Raw genomic sequence first — 17,223 nt, 5'->3', positions numbered from 1 at the left:
TTGGAACAAGCCCATTCCTTCCTTTGGGCCTTACTGTCATTCCCTCCATTTTGGGCACACACTGAACAGGAAATACCCAACTACTATCTGAAATTGGATATAGGACTCCGGCATCCAATCACTTAATGATCTGCTTCTTCACTACCTCTTGCATAGTTGGATTCAACCGTCTCCGGTTTTCAATACTTGGCTTGTGATTGGGCATGATTTAGATTTTGTGTGAATAAATACCGAGTGGGATTTCAATAATGTCCGCAATACTCCAACCAATGGCTCATTTGAACCTCTTAAACGCTTCTACCAAACATTCTACTTGTTGCACGTTCAAATCCGATGCAATAATTCCATGCATTGTTTCATCTCTTTCCAAAAATACATACCTTAGATTAGGTGGTAGAGATTTAAGCTCTAATTTAGGAGCCACCTCTATAGATTGTCTCATGGATGGAGACTCGTGATGCTTCATATCTAACTCCTATTTCGTTGGTTTGATCAAAATTCACCTCGTTTAAGTAGTGCAACAAAAGATCCGTACTGTTCAATACGATACTATAAAAAATCATGATCACTTCCCCTAGTGCCTCAACACCAAAGCGCTCTTCTATTTGTACCGCGGACGTGCTTTCTACCCTATAGGATATATCGTTTGGAGATCACCACTCTGCTTCATGGACCTACAAATCTGGAAAATTTGCTTCTCCATTATTGAACCTAATCTTCATCTGTGCTTTTACCATATCAACGAAGGCACGACCAGTATAAAGGAACGGCCTCCTAAGAATAATAGGCACCTCAAAATCAACCTCACAGTCAAGAATGATAAAATCGGCTAGAAATATAAACAACTCCACCTTCACGAGAACATCATGGAGTATCGCAATAGGCCTCTTCACTGTTGGATCGGTCATCAGTAACCGCATTATAGTGGGCTTTAGGTCATTAAAACCTAATTTCTTACAAATAGAGAGAGGCATGAGGTTTATGCTTGCATCGAGATCACATAGTGCTTTAGCAAAATGTATCAAAAAGATGGTACGTGGAACAGTGAAACCGCCCGAATCTTTTTTCTTTTGCACAAGAGACCTTGTAGCAATAGACTACAATGCTGCAATCAGTCATCATCCTAAAAACATACCGATCTTCTTCTTAGTAACCATATCCTTCATAGCCGAGCATTTTCTCTAACGCTTCTATCAAAGGCACATTGATAGAAAGTTATTTCAACATATTGATAAAACGCCGACCTTTACCATCTTCACTCATCTTCAGCAATCCATGAGGGAATGCTCGTGGTGTTCTAGGAACGGGGATCACATATTTGGGTACCTCTTGTTCTTTCACAACTTTGTCCACCAATTCACCACTAGTTTCCACTACCTCTTCATCTTTTCCTGACTCATCTTCTACCATAGACGACATAGGTGGATCAATGAATTTCTTACCTCCTTGAGTAATTATTTCCATGCAATGTCCATCATTTTTAGGATTTTAATTGTTATTGTTATGATGAGTGCCCGGTTGTCATGGTTTCACAGTAGAGGATAATTGGGCCATTTGTCACTAAAAGTGCTTAATAAAGACCGCATGTGCGTCAACATTTGCCCAATATTAGATAAATCATCTCTCACTTTGTGGGCGTGATCACACTAGCATCAAACCTCTTCATCATCTTCTACAACATATATTTCACTCGCGCCATACTAATTCCACCATACCTAGGAGCTACTTCCTGATTTGAGGCAGAACATGGGGCCCACTTCGATCATTTCTGTTACCATACTTACCCATTTGAAGTTGTTGTCACAGTTGTTGTTTCCATATCAAATATTATGACCCTCTCTGTTGTTATTGCCATAGTTCCAACCTTGATTACCTTGACCGTGATTGTAATTCTCCTCATTGGAACTTTGGGTGTTCGGTTGAAAGTCCCCCGTTTGATTATTCACCGCATAAGATTCCGCATCTTAATAGTATTTGTCACGACCCAAATCCGGGCCGCGACTGGCACCCACACTTACCCTCCTATGTGAGCGAACCAACCAATCTAAACCTTAACATTTCAAGGTAATATCAACATAAAGTAATGCGGAAGACTTAAACTCATTAATAAAATCAATAACTATTATTATCCCCAAAATCTGGAAGTCATCATCACAAGAACATCTATAATCAAATTACTAAACTAAGAGTATTCTAAGAAGATAAAAATACATAAGAAGCTAGTCCATGCCGGAAGTTCAAGGCATCAAGACTTGAAGAAGAAGATCCAGTCCAAGCTAGAAGCATTAGCTCACCCTGAATTTCCGATGTAGTAAGACTGGCTTGAGTTACTGTTGAGTCGAAGATGACGGCACGTTTGCTGCACTCCACAAATAAACAAGAAGAAAACAATAAAAGTAGGGGTCAGTACAAAACACGGGTATTGAGTAGATATCATCGGCCAACTCAAAATAGAAAATAGTATGTATTAAGCAATATCATAAAATCAACTAATATCCTTAGCATGCAGCATTTACAGTTACCATAACCCTTGGTTACAACACCAAGCACATCAATGAGGACTCACACCTCCTCATCATACTCATTTGCGAATTTAGTTCATTAGATTGGATATATTAACATATTTCAAGATTCATTATCTTTATTCCCCTCGTGTCGGTACGTACACTCCGCTCCTCAATATACTATCCTGGTGTCAGAACGTGACACTCCGATACTCATTCTATCCTGGTACCGGAACGTGGCACCCGATCCATATTCTATCCTGGTGTCGGAACGTGACACTCTGATCCTCATATACTATCCTGGTACCGGAACGTGGCACCCGATCCATATTCTATCCTGGTGTCGGAACGTGACACTCCGATCCTCATATACTATCCTTGTACTGGAACGTGGCACCCGATCCATATTCTATCCTGGTGTCGGAACGTGACACCCGATCCATATTCTATCCTGGTACCGGAATGGGGCACCCGATCCCCTAATCTCACTACATTCATTCATCAAGCCTTCTTTTATACCAAGGCATCATTATTAACAAAGTAGATTAGGGTTTCTTTTCAAGATTTGGGATTCAATAACTTCATCATGCTTATTTATTCATAATTACATAATCACATCATTCATGCAAGCATACAATTAGGCATATAGAAGGGTTTACAATACTACTAACACATATCATTCACTATTAAGAGTTTACTACGAATAGCATGAAAACCATAACCTACCTCCACCGAAGAGTTGAATCAAGCAAGAATTAATAGCTTCATCATGCTTATTTATTCATAATTACATAATCACATCATTCATGCAAGCATACAATTAAGCATATAGAAGGGTTTACAATACTACTAACACATATCATTCCCTATTAAGAGTTTACTACGAATAGCACGAAAACCATAACCTACCTCCACCAAAGATTAGAAATCAAGCAAGCAAATTCCCAAAGCTTTGTTCTTCTTCTCTCCCTATTCAATCCTCTCTCTCTCTTTGTTTTTTCTATTTTCTTTATTCAAAACCTCTTTTTTTACCCTAATTAGTATATAATTGAGAATAAAAGATGGCAATAATAACCCCCTAATTAACTTAAGGTTACCTCTTTTAACCCATAAGAAATTAGACTTATTAACATTAACCCACTAACATTATAATTAAAGCAGGAATAGTCCAAAACGTCCCTTAAAACATGTAAAGAAATCCGACCCAGACTGGGATTTCGCAGTCTGTGATGGCCCGTCGCGCCTGCGACGGTCTGTCCTGCTGCCCGTCACAGAGTTCAGAGACTCAATTTCTCTGAAAAGTCTGTGACGGTCCGTCACACCTGTGACGGTCCGTCCTGCCATTCCGTCACGAAGTTCAGAGAGTCGATTTTCAGTACCCAATTTCAGATTTTCTAAGTGTTTTGAAACGAGACCCTGCGACGGTCCGTTGTGCCCATGACGGTCCATCGTGGGGTCCATCGCTTCTGCTAGTTTTTCCAGAATTAAAGTCTGCTGCCCAAAATGACTAAACAGGTCGTTACAATAGATACCAATTTACCCATCGTTCATCCCCGAACAATCACAAGAAGGAAAACAAGGGAGAAAAGGAGTACCTAAATCTGTAAACAGATGTGGGTATTTTTTTCGCATATCCGCCTCCTTCTCCCAAGTGGCTTCTTCAACGGGTCGATTCTTCCATTGAACTTTGATGGATGCAATCTCCCTTGATCTCAACTTGCGAATTTCTCTATCTAGAATGGCAGCAGGTTCCTCCTCATAAGACCAGTTCTCATCAAGCAAAACTGAATCCCAACGGATAATGTAGTTTCCATCCCCATGGTATCTTTTCAACATCGACACATAAAATACCGGATGCACTCCGGACAGCCCTGGAGGCAAGGCTAACTCATAAGCCACCTCCCCTACTCGCTTAAGTACTTCAAAGGGACCAATGTACCTTGGGCTTAGCTTGCCGCTTTTACCAAACCGCATTACCCCTTTCATGGGCGAAACCTTCAGCAAGACTTGTTCTCCCTCCATGATCTCTGAGTCTCTAACCTTTCGATCTGCATATTCTTTTTGTCTACTTTTCGCCACTAGAAGCTTTTCTTGAATAGATTTCACCTTCTCCATCGAATCCGTCAAGAGATCAGTACCCCAAGGTCTAACCTCGAACGGATCAAACCAACCAATGAGGGACCTACATCTCCTACCATACAATGCTTCAAATGGAGCCATATCAATACTTGAGTGATAGCTATTGTTGTAGGAGAACTCTGCTAAGGGTAAGAAGCTATCCCAATGGCCACCAAATTCTATCACACATGCACGAAGCATATCCTCCAACACTTGAATCGTTCGCTCAGACTGACCATCGGTCTGAGGATGGAATACAGTACTAAGGTCCAACCTAGTACCCAATTCCGCATGCAATGTTTTCCAAAACTTAGAAGTAATCTGCGTACCTCTATCTGATATGATGGAGAGTGGAACCCCATGCAACCGAACAATTTCTGAGACAGATTTTGGCTAACTTCTCTGCATTTTAAGTCACCTTGACCGAAATGAAATGAGCAGACTTATTTAACCTATCAACAATCACCCAAATAGAGTCATACTTACCCAATGTCTTTGGAAGACCAACCACGAAGTCCATTGCAATTCTCTCCCATTTCCATTCAGGAATGGGTAATCTATGAAGTTTTCCTCCGGGTCTTTGGTGTTCATACATTACTTGTTGATAGTTTGGACATTTGGCGATAAAGTTCACAATATCACGCTTCATTCTACTCCACCAAAAGTGTTGCTTTAGGTCATGGTACATCTTGGGTGCACCCGGATGTATCGAATACCTTAAACTATGAGCCTCTGTCAGAATAGTGTTGATCAAATCATCGACGCGGGGTACACATACCCTTCCCTTAATCCTCAAAACACCTTCCTCATCGATTTGTGCTTCCTTAGCCTCTCCTCGCAATACCTTATCTTGAATTCTGCGCAGTTTCTTATCATCAGACTGTCTTCCCTTAATCTTGTCAAGAAAGGAAGATCTTGCCTCCACAGAATCCAACAATCCTCCCTTCACTTTTACTTCTAATCTCATCAAGTCATTAGCTAGAGTCTGAACCTCTATAGCCAATGGGCGTCTAGAAGCTTGCAAGTGAGCTAGACTTCCCATGCTTCCCGCCTTTCTACTTAAAGTATCCACTACAACATTCGCCTTTCCCAGATGATACAAGATAGTGATATCATAATCCTTTAGTAGCTCCATCCATCTCCTCTGTCTCAAGTTCAAATCCTTCTGAGTAAAGACATACTGAAGGCTACGATGATCCGTGTAGACCTCACACTTAACCCCATATAAATAGTGTCTCCATTTCTTTAATTCAAACACTACCGCAACCAATTCCAAATCATGAGTTGGATAGTTACGTTCATGCACTTTTAATTGTCTTGAAGCATAAGCAACCACATTCTTCTCTTCCATTAGCACTGCACTCAAACCCGAATAGGATGCATCACAATAGACAATGAAATTCTTACCCTCCACTGGCAAGGTGAGAATTGGTGCAGTAGTTAACAGAGTCTTGAGCTTCTGAAAGCTTTCTTCACACTCGTCCGACCATACAAATGGAACATTCTGCTTAGTCAAGTTCGTCAGTTGGGAAGCAATAGAAGAGAATCCCTTGGCAAATCGGCGGTACTAGCTAGCTAACCCAACAAAGCTCCTTATTTCTGACACATTAGTAGGTCTTACCCAATTCTTCACTGTCTCGATTTTAGAAGGATCCACCATCACTCCATCCTTTGAAACCACGTGCCCCAAGAAGGACACTGCATCTAGCCAAAACTCACACTTAGAGAACTTGGCATAAAGCTTTTTCTCCCTCAACATTTCCAATACCATTCTCAAATGCTCCTCTTGTTCCTCCTTACTTTTAGAGTATATCAGTATATCATCAATAAATACGATCATGAAGAGGTCCAAATATGGCTTAAAAATCCCGTTCATCAAGCTCATAAACATAGCAGGGGCATTCGTAAGACCAAAAGACATCACTACAAATTCGTAATGCCCATACCTCGTTCGAAAAGCAGTCTTTGGCACATCCGTTGCCCGTATTTTCAACTGATGATAACCGGATCTCAAGTCAATCTTAGAGAAGACACAAGCACCTTGTAACTGATCGAACAAGTCATCAATGCGAGGAAGAGGATACTTGTTCTTTATGGTTACCTTGTTTAGTTGTCTGTAGTCTATACACATTCGAAAACTCCCATCCTTCTTCTTCACAAACAAAACCGGAGCACCCCAAGGAGATGCACTTGGTCTAATGAAGCCTTTGCTCAACAACTCTTGAAGTTGTGCTTTTAACTCTCTTAACTCCACGGGAGCCATTCCATAAGGGGGTATAGAAATGGGGCGAGTACCCGGTTCAAGGTCAATACAGAAATCAATATCTCTATCCGGTGGCATGCCAGGAAGGTCTGCAGGGAACACATCCCGAAACTCACGGACCACCGAAACCGACTCAATCGAAGTCACTTTGGTAGTGTCATCCTTGAGATGTGCCAAGAAGGCTAAACACCCTTTACTAACCATTTTATTAGCACAAAGAAAGGAAATGATACGCACCGGATTGGAAGTGTAGTCACCCTCCCACACTAAAAGATCTGCCCCAGGCTTGGCTAAAATCACGGTTTTAGCATTACAATCCAAGATTGCAAAATTTGGAGAAAACCAAGTCATACCCAGAATTACATCGAAGTCAACCATTTCTTGAAAGGATTTTGCCGTAGCCGCTACCTGTAAGGCTGCAATCTGCAACTCTGACCTCATATGCATTGACCGACATCCTACCTTGCTCTAGGCTCAAGAAATCATTCCTATTTCCTATCCCTCAAAGTCCGGGGGATATACTTCTCCATAAACAAGCTAGAGAATGAGGCCCAAGTCATAGGTGGTGCCTTTGTTGGTTGACACTCAACATGTGACCACCACCACATTTTGGCGTTCCCTTGAAACTGATAACTCACGAACTCAACACCAAACCGTTCTACTATACCCATCTTATGTAGTAGCTCATGACAGTCAACCAGAAAATCGTAAGCATCCTCAGATTCCGCACCCTTGAAGACAGGAGGTTTCAATTTCAAGAACTTACTGAGAAGTTCATGCTGATCATTTGTCATTATAGGACCAGTAGTCAGACGTGGAAACGTGCCTATGTCCAATGAGGCATCCATACGAGGAGCCACAGTAGCCGCATGTTGTACCTCCAGAGCCTGAGGTGCTGGTGAAGAAAACACTGGAGGTGTTTTACCCTGATCGGACAACCCACTAAGATAAGCGAGCACCTAATTTATCATCTCTGGGGTAGGCTGGGTTGGCAATCCCTCATTCTGCACTTGTTCATTTTCCCCATCCTCCGCTTCTCTTATTACCTCCTCAGTCGGTGGAGGAGTCACTGCCCTACTATCAGATGGACTAGGTGTTCGTCCTCTTCCCCTAGAGGACGTCCTCCCACGACCTCTACCACGGACTCTTGCCGCTGCTTTTCCTCGAGCTACAGCCCCAGTGGCTGGCTCAGACGCTTCTTGTCTTGCTGATGTTGGTGTTGGCGCAGTCGTTGCTCTAGTTCTAACCATCCGCGAAATAGAGTGAAGATGGTCAGATGCCAATTTGTATCACCTATATACCAATTGGATCCAAGTAATAGCACGAAAGAAAGAAAGAATGGAATTTTCTTAAAGTCTTATAGCCTCTCAAAGAAAAGTAAAGGCGTCCCCCTACCGTTCCTTAAGACTCTACTAGAGTCGTTCTTGTGTGATGATACCAACGAACCTAATGCTCTGATACCAAGTTTGTCACAACCCAATTCCGGGCCGCGACTGGCACCCACACTTACCCTCCAATGTGAGCGAACCAATCAATCTAAACCTTAACATTTTAATATAATATCAATAGAAAGTAATGCGGAAGACTTAAACTCATTAATAAAATCAATAACTATTATTATCCCCAAAATCTGGAAGTCATCACCACAAGAACATCTATGATCAAATTACTAAACTAAGAGTATTCTAAGAAGCTAAAACAAATAAAAGCTAGTCCATGCCGGAAGTTCAAGGCATCAAGACATGAAGGAGAAGATCCAGTCCAAGCTAGAAGCATTAACTCACCCTGAAGATCCGGTGTGACGAAGACTGGCTAGAGTTGCGGTTGAGTTGAAGACGATGGCACGTTTGCTGCACTCCACAAATAACAAAGAAGAAAACATAAAAGTAGGGGGTCAGTACAAACACAGGTAATGAGTAGATATCATCGGCCAACTCAAAATAGAAAACAGTATATATTAAGCAATATCATAAAATCAACTAATATCCTTAGCATGCAGCATTTACAGTTACCATAACCCTTGGTTACAACACGAAGCGCATCAATGAGGACTCACGCCTCCTTATCATACTCATTTGGGAATTCAGTTCATTAGATTGAATATATTAAAATTTTTTAAGATTCATTATCTTTATTCCCCTCGTGTCAGTACGTGACACTCCGCTCCTCAATATACTATCCTGGTGTCGGAACGTGACACTTCGATCCTCATTCTATCCTGGTGTCGAAACGTGACACCCGATCCATATATTCTATCTTGGTACCGGAATGTGGCACCTGATCCATATACTATCCTGGTGTCATAACGTTACACTCCGATCCTCATATACTATCCTGGTACCGGAACGTGGCACCCGATCCATATTCTATCCTGGTGTCGGAACGTGACACTCTGATCCTCATATACTATCCTGGTACCGGAACGTGGCACCCGATCCATATTCTATCCCGGTACCGAAACGTGGCACCCGATCCCCTAATCTCACTACTTTCGTTCATCAAGCCTTCTTTTATACCAAGGCATCATCATTAACAAAGTAGATTAGGGTTTCTTTTCAAGATTTGAGATTCAATAGCTTCATCATGCTTATTTATTCATAATTACATAATCACATCATTCATGCAAGCATACAATTAAGCATATAGAAGGGTTTACAATACTACTAACACATATCATTCGCTATTAAGAGTTTACTACGAATAGCATGAAAACCATAACCTACCTCCACCAAAGATTAGAAATCAAGCAAGCAAATTCCCAAAGCTTTGTTCTTCTTCTCTCCCTGTTTTATCCTCTCTCTCTCTTTGTTCTTTCTATTTTCTTTATTCAAACCCTCTTTCTTTTACCCTAATTAGTATATAATTGAGAATAAAAGATGGCAATAATAACCCACTAATTAACTTAAGGTTACCTCTTGTAACCCCCAAGTAATTAGACTTATTAACATTAACCCACTAACTTTATAATTAAAGCAGGAATACTCCAAAACGTCCCTTAAAACACGTAAAGAATTCCGACCCAGACTGGTATTTCGCAGTCTGTGACGGCCCATCGCGCCTGCGACGGTCCGTCCTGCTGCCCGTCACAGAGTTCAGAGACTCAATTTCTCTGAAGAGTCTGTGACGGTCCGTCACACCTGTGACGGTCCGTCCTGCCATTCCGTCACGAAGTTCAGAGAGTCGATTTTCAGTACCCGATTTCAGATTTTCTAAGTGTTTTGAAATGAGAACCTGCGACGGTCCGTTGTGCCCATGACGGTCCGTCGTGGGGTCCGTCGCTTCTGCTAGTTTTTCCAGAATTGAAGTCTGCTGTCCAAAATGACTAAACAGGTCGTTACAGTTAGATGTCAAATCTTCATTAAAAATGCGTAGGGTTTCTTCTATTTGACTAATGGTAGTGATCATTGAACTCTCTTCTACTCAAGAAGTCCTTTCTAATAGATTTTCAAAAAGGGGTTTCAATCCTAACTTCTTCTATCTTTAGCTCTAAATATGAGTCTTGCATGAAAATATGTTAAATGATTCAAATATGATGTTTCTAATGTTACTTGGTTATAATAATTCTAAAATATCAATGAAAACATGTTAAAGCTTTTTATCAATCTTTGGCACTAGGAATGGGTTGAACGAGCATGATTTTCGTAGTCATTGGGGTTTTGTTTCCTTGTGTGAATATTGACGTTTAGTACTGCACTAAGGGCTATATTATGATAAATTATTGAAGAAACTATTATAGGTAAAGGAAGCTTGGATAGAGTGTAAGTTGGTTATGTTGCTTGGCTTTATTTATGAAATGCTTTTGAGTGGTATGGTCCACCTTCTTGGTGGTTGTGTATACTTGACAAATTTGATATACCTTGTATGTATTTTAAGTATGTCTTTGAAGGAGTAATGTGAGAAATATGTGATAATGATGATGGTTCTTGTAATGTGTATTATGAAGCTTCAATTGTTTGTCTTGCTTAGTTTATTCCTAAATGAAGTAAGTTTATATGTTGAGCATGTTTGAGTGTGTAATGCGATGAATGAATGTATAAAAATGTATCAAATTGAATGTAAATTAAATTGTGCTCATGTACAAGGTGTGTTCACATGTACACACACATTAACACTTGAATGAATGAATGAAGATAAATTAAGTAAAGAGTGGAGTTTTGGGGTGAACACTTTTCGTGAGTCGAGATGAAGTGTTTAGTAGCTACCTAATTACATTCGAAGAGATTTCTAAGATAAGTTAGAGGATTTATTCCCTTTATGATTTTATATGTGGTGTCCACTAGCTATCCTTAACCTATAGCTATAATGTTGAGACTCCGTTGGGAATTATGCCACTACACCACTTTTGGCATACGACCACACCACTAATGTGTAGCCTAAACTAGCAAAAAGTGTGGTCTTCAATAAAAGGCTACACATTGGAACTTTAGGCCACACTTTTTAAGGGGTGTTCTAAAGAAGAGTAATCATTGACATTATGAAACAGTTTTTACATGTTGTCATCTTTGCTAACACTTATAAATCGTAGCTAAAGAGGTATAAGGGCACACTTTGTTGTGATACATTAGCGACACCTATTTTTAAGTATACTACACTTAAAATTGTTGTCTTTGCAGTGTTATTGATTACATTTTAAAAGAGTTGCCTTTTATATGTCATTTAGAGCAACATTTTATAAAGTGTTTCCTTTTATACTTAATAGACTTCTTATGGAAAGGGAAAGAAGAAATAAGAGGAATGGACTTGTTTAAGATTTTCAAAAATACTAGCATCAAAAGAAAAAGACAGACTAAGTATCAACAACTTGGGTTTACAACACGAGTTTATTATTCAAGTATAAAAGTTTCAATAATAATCTAAAATGTGCAATGTGGTTATCAAGATGAATTGTTGTATTGAAGATTAATGGTGCACTAATAAAGTCAGAGACTCACATAACCACATTTGATTACACTCTATTGACAGCTATAGGCGGGGCTAAGAATTTAATGAAAGTGAAGGATCAGAAAAAAGAAAAACTAGATAATGGCAGTAAGGTGGAAAGAGAATACCCCTTTGAAAAAAATATTTCTGATTTATACGTTAAGGAGACTACAATTGGAGGGTGAAGAAGTGAAATGTACGGATCATATTTAGAAGATATCTCCATGTTCGTGAAGTGAGTAGATTGCCCCAATTTTTTGGAAATTTCTTTGAATGATAAGATCTTTTCTTGCACATACTTTAAAGTGAGTGAAAATGGATAACATAATAGTGAAGCCATTGGACACAGTGTTATCAAATACACTCTTAATCTCTTAAACGAGGCTCAAAATGTGTTTAGTGCATCCCCTTTAATTATATGAATTTCAGTGTAGTTACAAAGGTTTTAAGGCACACTTTTCCTTGCTAATGAGCCTTTTAATAAGGAACAACACAAAATAATTTATATTTCACTTAGTCTTAAACTTTTTTTATTTTTTTTGTCCATATTAATGTCAGCATTAACAACTATTAGTTTTGTACTAGACATATATATATATATATATATATATATATATATATATATATATATATATATATATATATATATTTGTGTGTGTGTGTGTGTGTGTGCGTGCGTGGATTTTTTCTCTTTTCGTTATTTTTAATGAAACCCCGAATAGATGTTAGAGCTTTTTGCTTTTAATAATACTAAATTGACATAGTTTAGAAGAATACAGGAGCAATACTTTGTACTTGATGCACTGGTTAGATAAAGAACACAACTTTCCTGTTTAGTTAAAACTTCCTAATAGATACATACTACATACTTGATTTCTCGGTTATCGAAAAGAAAGAGATGACAGACCTCAGCTCTGGAATAGGTTCTCAAATTTATATCTCCCCTAAATTGTATACTTAGGTTAGGTAGTACATATGTCATATCTTTACAAATACAATCTGTAGAAGAGGGGTTTCATCATGGGTAGAAGAAGAAGAAGATACATTAGATCCGCAGCCACAACATTACATTTAATTAATTTGAAGGTGATATTTAATGAGTAATGCACTATACCTCATTTTGAAGAGGATAACTCTACATAGTACTTGTAAAAGACATCATTTTACCACCACAAGCTATTTCTATTGCAATCTAGACGATCAAGGAAGAACAACTATGGAAAAATGGTCAATATTCTAGTTGGGTCCCTTAAATTAAGAGGCAAAAATCTCAGTACTATCAAATTGAGTTAACTTAATGATCCATAATGTATCCTAAATCCTTAATTGTTAAATCTGTAGATTCGGCAATAACCACCATGAAAATAGAACCTAAACTTTCAAAATGATAACAACTTATGAACAAGTATAACTGCAAATTCTAATAACGACGGTCCTCCTCTTCAGGTTACTTGTACTTGTCATACAATATCTTCCAGATACAAAAGGCCAGTGAATGATTCAAGTTGTTCTTGCCTAACCTACAATCTAATACTATAACTTAATTTAATATAGAAAATCAGCCTACTTTGCTACTCATTCTTTATAGTGAACAAACTCATCAAAATAACACATTAGAGCACATTTTGTTATGACATACTTAGTTAGAGAGATAGTATAACATTGTTGGGGACATAAAGAAATCAGTAAGCAAATGAAGAAGATTTGGAACACAGTACCTACTTCTATCTGCTGGTTGTATGGAGTATGGTTGTAAGGAAATTAAAGATGTTTTTAAGGGAATACACTTTCCGTAAAAAAATATCATATACTTATGTGTTTTTTGGTGTAATATTCAGCGTGTTATGTATGAACAATGGATTCTATATTTTTTGGAAGCTTTTCAGAAATAGGTTTTTGTAGAGTGGAAGCATGTCTTTTTGTTATTGCTTTGTTATTAGGGACCCCTAGACAATGTACTACCTTCGCAATTTCTTAGTGCCAAGATGCTTTATGCTATAATATAATGCTTAATTACCTTTTAAAAATAAACCTTTGACATTCCATATCATACAAATGAGAAATCTCATCTCGTTTATTCTTATAAAATCCAATGATAATCCTTATTAAGCTGTAATAAAAAAGTTAATGTAAGTGCAGATCTTTAACAATTGATATTGGAAGTCACAAACCATATGATTCTTTTGGGAGTAACATCCATATATGGTATTTAGCTGTAATGGAGAAACATCACTTACTTGAGCATCTCGGCGAAACTTATCGCTTTATCAACTCCAGGAATTGCATTTGCCGAATTAAACAAAAAATCATCCATTCCCTCTTATCCAACTGTCTCTTCATTCTCCACAATTGGATCAACATCCTTAAGAACATAATTTCAGTAATAAAATCCGAACCCATAACAGCATATCTGATCAAGATTGACCTTTTGAATTCAGAAAGCTAAAAGGATTGCCAATCATAGAGTAGAAACAGCCTTTTTGGTACATTACATTAAGACCTACAAAAACTAGGTCTCGACCCCAAATAAGTTGATTCAAAAGAAAGATATCTCAATAAACATTAAAAACCATTCTCTATCAAGACTAATTACCTTCTGTTCATCATCTTTCAAACAACCATAAAGTATTCATTCCTTCTAAACAAAAAAACAAAAAATCGAACACTTTAGCTAACAAGAACACTGTTTTCAAATTAACACTTCACGGAATAAGTATCAGAAAAGTGAATACTACTTACTCTTCAAGAAATAATTATTTGGAAATGACGACTTGAGATATGAGTTTTTTTATAATTTAAACTCTTTCACAGTTCAACTCAGTTCTTCGACGACATCAACTCTTTAGCGTGTATCGGAAAAGAGAATTGTCTTATCAACAATCTTCAGCTCAGTTCAACAACTTCAACTCTATTCATCAGCTCTTTTTTCATCAATAATCTGTAAGGAAACGTGAAAGAGGGATGGATGAGGAATGTTAAGTGAAAGAGGAAAGTGAAGTGAAAATGTTAATGTTTTATTAATTATTAATGTTTAATTTTTTAGCCAATAAAAATGAACGGGGGTGTGGAAAATATTGGAGGGAATATAATATTTTAGTGAAATTTATTAAGGCAACACTTATGAAGTGTTATTTTGTACATTGTAAAAATAGGACATTTTAGAAGTGTTTGCATATATGTAAATAGTTGTTGCAAATTATATTATATTGTATCAACATTAAAGAGTACACTTTTGAAGTGTTTCCAAAATTATTGTAGATACAAGTTAAATATTTCTGCTACGCTTTAAAAGATTTCCCAAAACTATTTTAGGAAACACTTTACAACTATAGTCCAGAATTAATGTTGCCATAGTCCTAAAATTGTGTAGTGTTTTTAGCACCGAGAGGATATGAAGAAGGGGGGCTTACACTTCAAGAGTTGAGATGTTATATTCCAATGTACCTCATGATAAGAGTACTCCTCTTTTGTAGAGAATGAGTTTCTAAATATCAATCTCCTTATCCCATAATTATGCGCCCCCATCGATACAACTTCCTCATCGATTTGTGCTTCCTTAGCCTCCCCTCGCAATACTTTATCTCGGATTCGCCTTAGTTTCTCATCATCAAACTGTTTTCCCTTAATTTTGTCAAGAAAAGAAGATCTTGACTCAACACTAGCCAACAATCCTCCCTTCTCATTTACTTCTAATATCATCAAGTCATTAGCTAGAGTCTGAACCTCTCTAGCCAATGGGCGTCTAGAAGCTTGCAAGTGAGCTAGACTTCCCATGCTTCCCACCTTTCTACTTAAAGCATCCGCTACAACATTTGCCTTCCCCAGATGATAAAAAATAGTGATGTCGTAGTCTCAAGTTCAAATCTTTCTGAGTAAACACATACTGTAGGCTACGATGATCCGTATAGATCTCACACTTAACCCCATATAAATAGTGTCTCCATTGCTTTAATGCAAACACCACCGCAACCAATTCCAAATCGTGGGTCGAATAGTTACGTTCATGCACCTTTAGTTGCCTTGAAGCATAAGCAATTACACTCTTCTCTTGCATTAGTACTGCACCCAAACCAGAATAGGATGCATCACAATAAACAATGAAGTTCTTACCCTCTACTAGCAAGGTAAGGATAGCTGCGGTAATCAACAAAGTCTTGAGCTTCTGAAAGCTTTCCTGACATTCGTCCGACCATACAAATGGAACATTCTGCTTAGTCAAGTTCATCAATTGGGAAGCAATAGAAGAGAATCCCTTGACAAATCGGTGGTAGTAGCTAGCTAACCCAACAAAGCTCCTTATTTCTGACACGTTAGTGGGTCTTACCCAATTCTTCACTGTCTCAACCTTAGAAGGATCCACCATCACTCCTTCCTTAGAAACCACGTGCCCCAAGAAGGACACTGCATCTAGCCAAAACTCACACTTAGAGAACTTAACATAAAGCTTTTTCTCCCTCAACATTTCCAATACCATTCTCAAATGCTCTTCATGTTCCTTCTTGCTCTTTGAGTATACCAATATATCATCAATAAATACGATCACGAAGAGGTCCAAGTATGGCTTAAAAATCCCGTTCATCAAGCTCATGAACGCAGCAGGGGTATTCGTTAGACCAAAAGACATCACTACAAATTCGTAATGCCTATACCTCGTTCGAAAAGCAGTCTTTGGCACATCCGTTGCCCGTATTTTCAATTGATGATAACCGGATCTCAAGTCAATCTTAGAGACGACACAAGCACCTTGTAACTGATCGAACAAATCATCAATGCGGGGAAGAGGATATTTGTTCTTTATGGTTACCTTGTTTAGTTGTCTGTAGTCTATACACATTCGAAAACTCCTTTCCTTCTTCTTTACAAACAAAACCGGAGCACCCCAAGGAGATGCGCTTGGTCTAATAAAGCCTTTGTTTAACAACTCTTGAAGTTGGGCTTTTAACTCTCTTAACTCCGCGGGAGCCATTCTATAAGGGGTATCGAAATGGGGCGAGTACCCGGTTCAAGGTCAATACAGAAATCAATATCCCTATCTGGTGGCATACAAGGAAGATCTGCAGGGAACACATCAAGAAACTCACGGACCACCGAAACCGACTCAATCGAAGGTACTTGGGTAGTGTCATCCTTGAGATGTGCCAAGAAAGCTAAACACCCTTTACTAACCATTTTCTTAGCACGAAGAAAGGAGATAATACGCACCGGATTGGAAGTGTAGTCACCCTCCCAAACTAACGGATTTGTCCCAGGCTTGGCTAACGTCACCGTTTTAGCATTACAATCAAAGATCACAAATTGCGGAGAAAGACAAGTCATACCCAGAATTACATCGAAATCAACCATTTCTAAGATAACCAAGTCTACATAAGTATTGCACCCCACAAAAGTTACAAGACAAGACCTATACACCTTTTCAAC

At 38.6% G+C, this 17,223-nt stretch overlaps 1 protein-coding gene across 1 annotated transcript; it reads right to left on the bottom strand.

The window, feature by feature from the left end:
- Positions 1 to 674: 674 nt before the first annotated feature.
- Positions 675 to 1,410, bottom strand: LOC101245864 (uncharacterized). Its single transcript, XM_004244860.1, has 2 exons — positions 1,327 to 1,410; positions 675 to 1,097 (listed from the first exon to the last, which is right to left on the bottom strand). Exons 1-2 carry the CDS (start codon positions 1,408 to 1,410, stop codon positions 675 to 677), a joined length of 507 nt encoding a protein of 168 aa, XP_004244908.1.
- Positions 1,411 to 17,223: the final 15,813 nt, after the last annotated feature.

Source organism: Solanum lycopersicum, chromosome 8 (genome assembly GCF_036512215.1).
Source record: "Solanum lycopersicum chromosome 8, SLM_r2.1".
Classification (NCBI taxonomy): domain Eukaryota; kingdom Viridiplantae; phylum Streptophyta; class Magnoliopsida; order Solanales; family Solanaceae; genus Solanum; species Solanum lycopersicum.
This window is presented reverse-complemented; position numbering and strand designations above follow the sequence as displayed.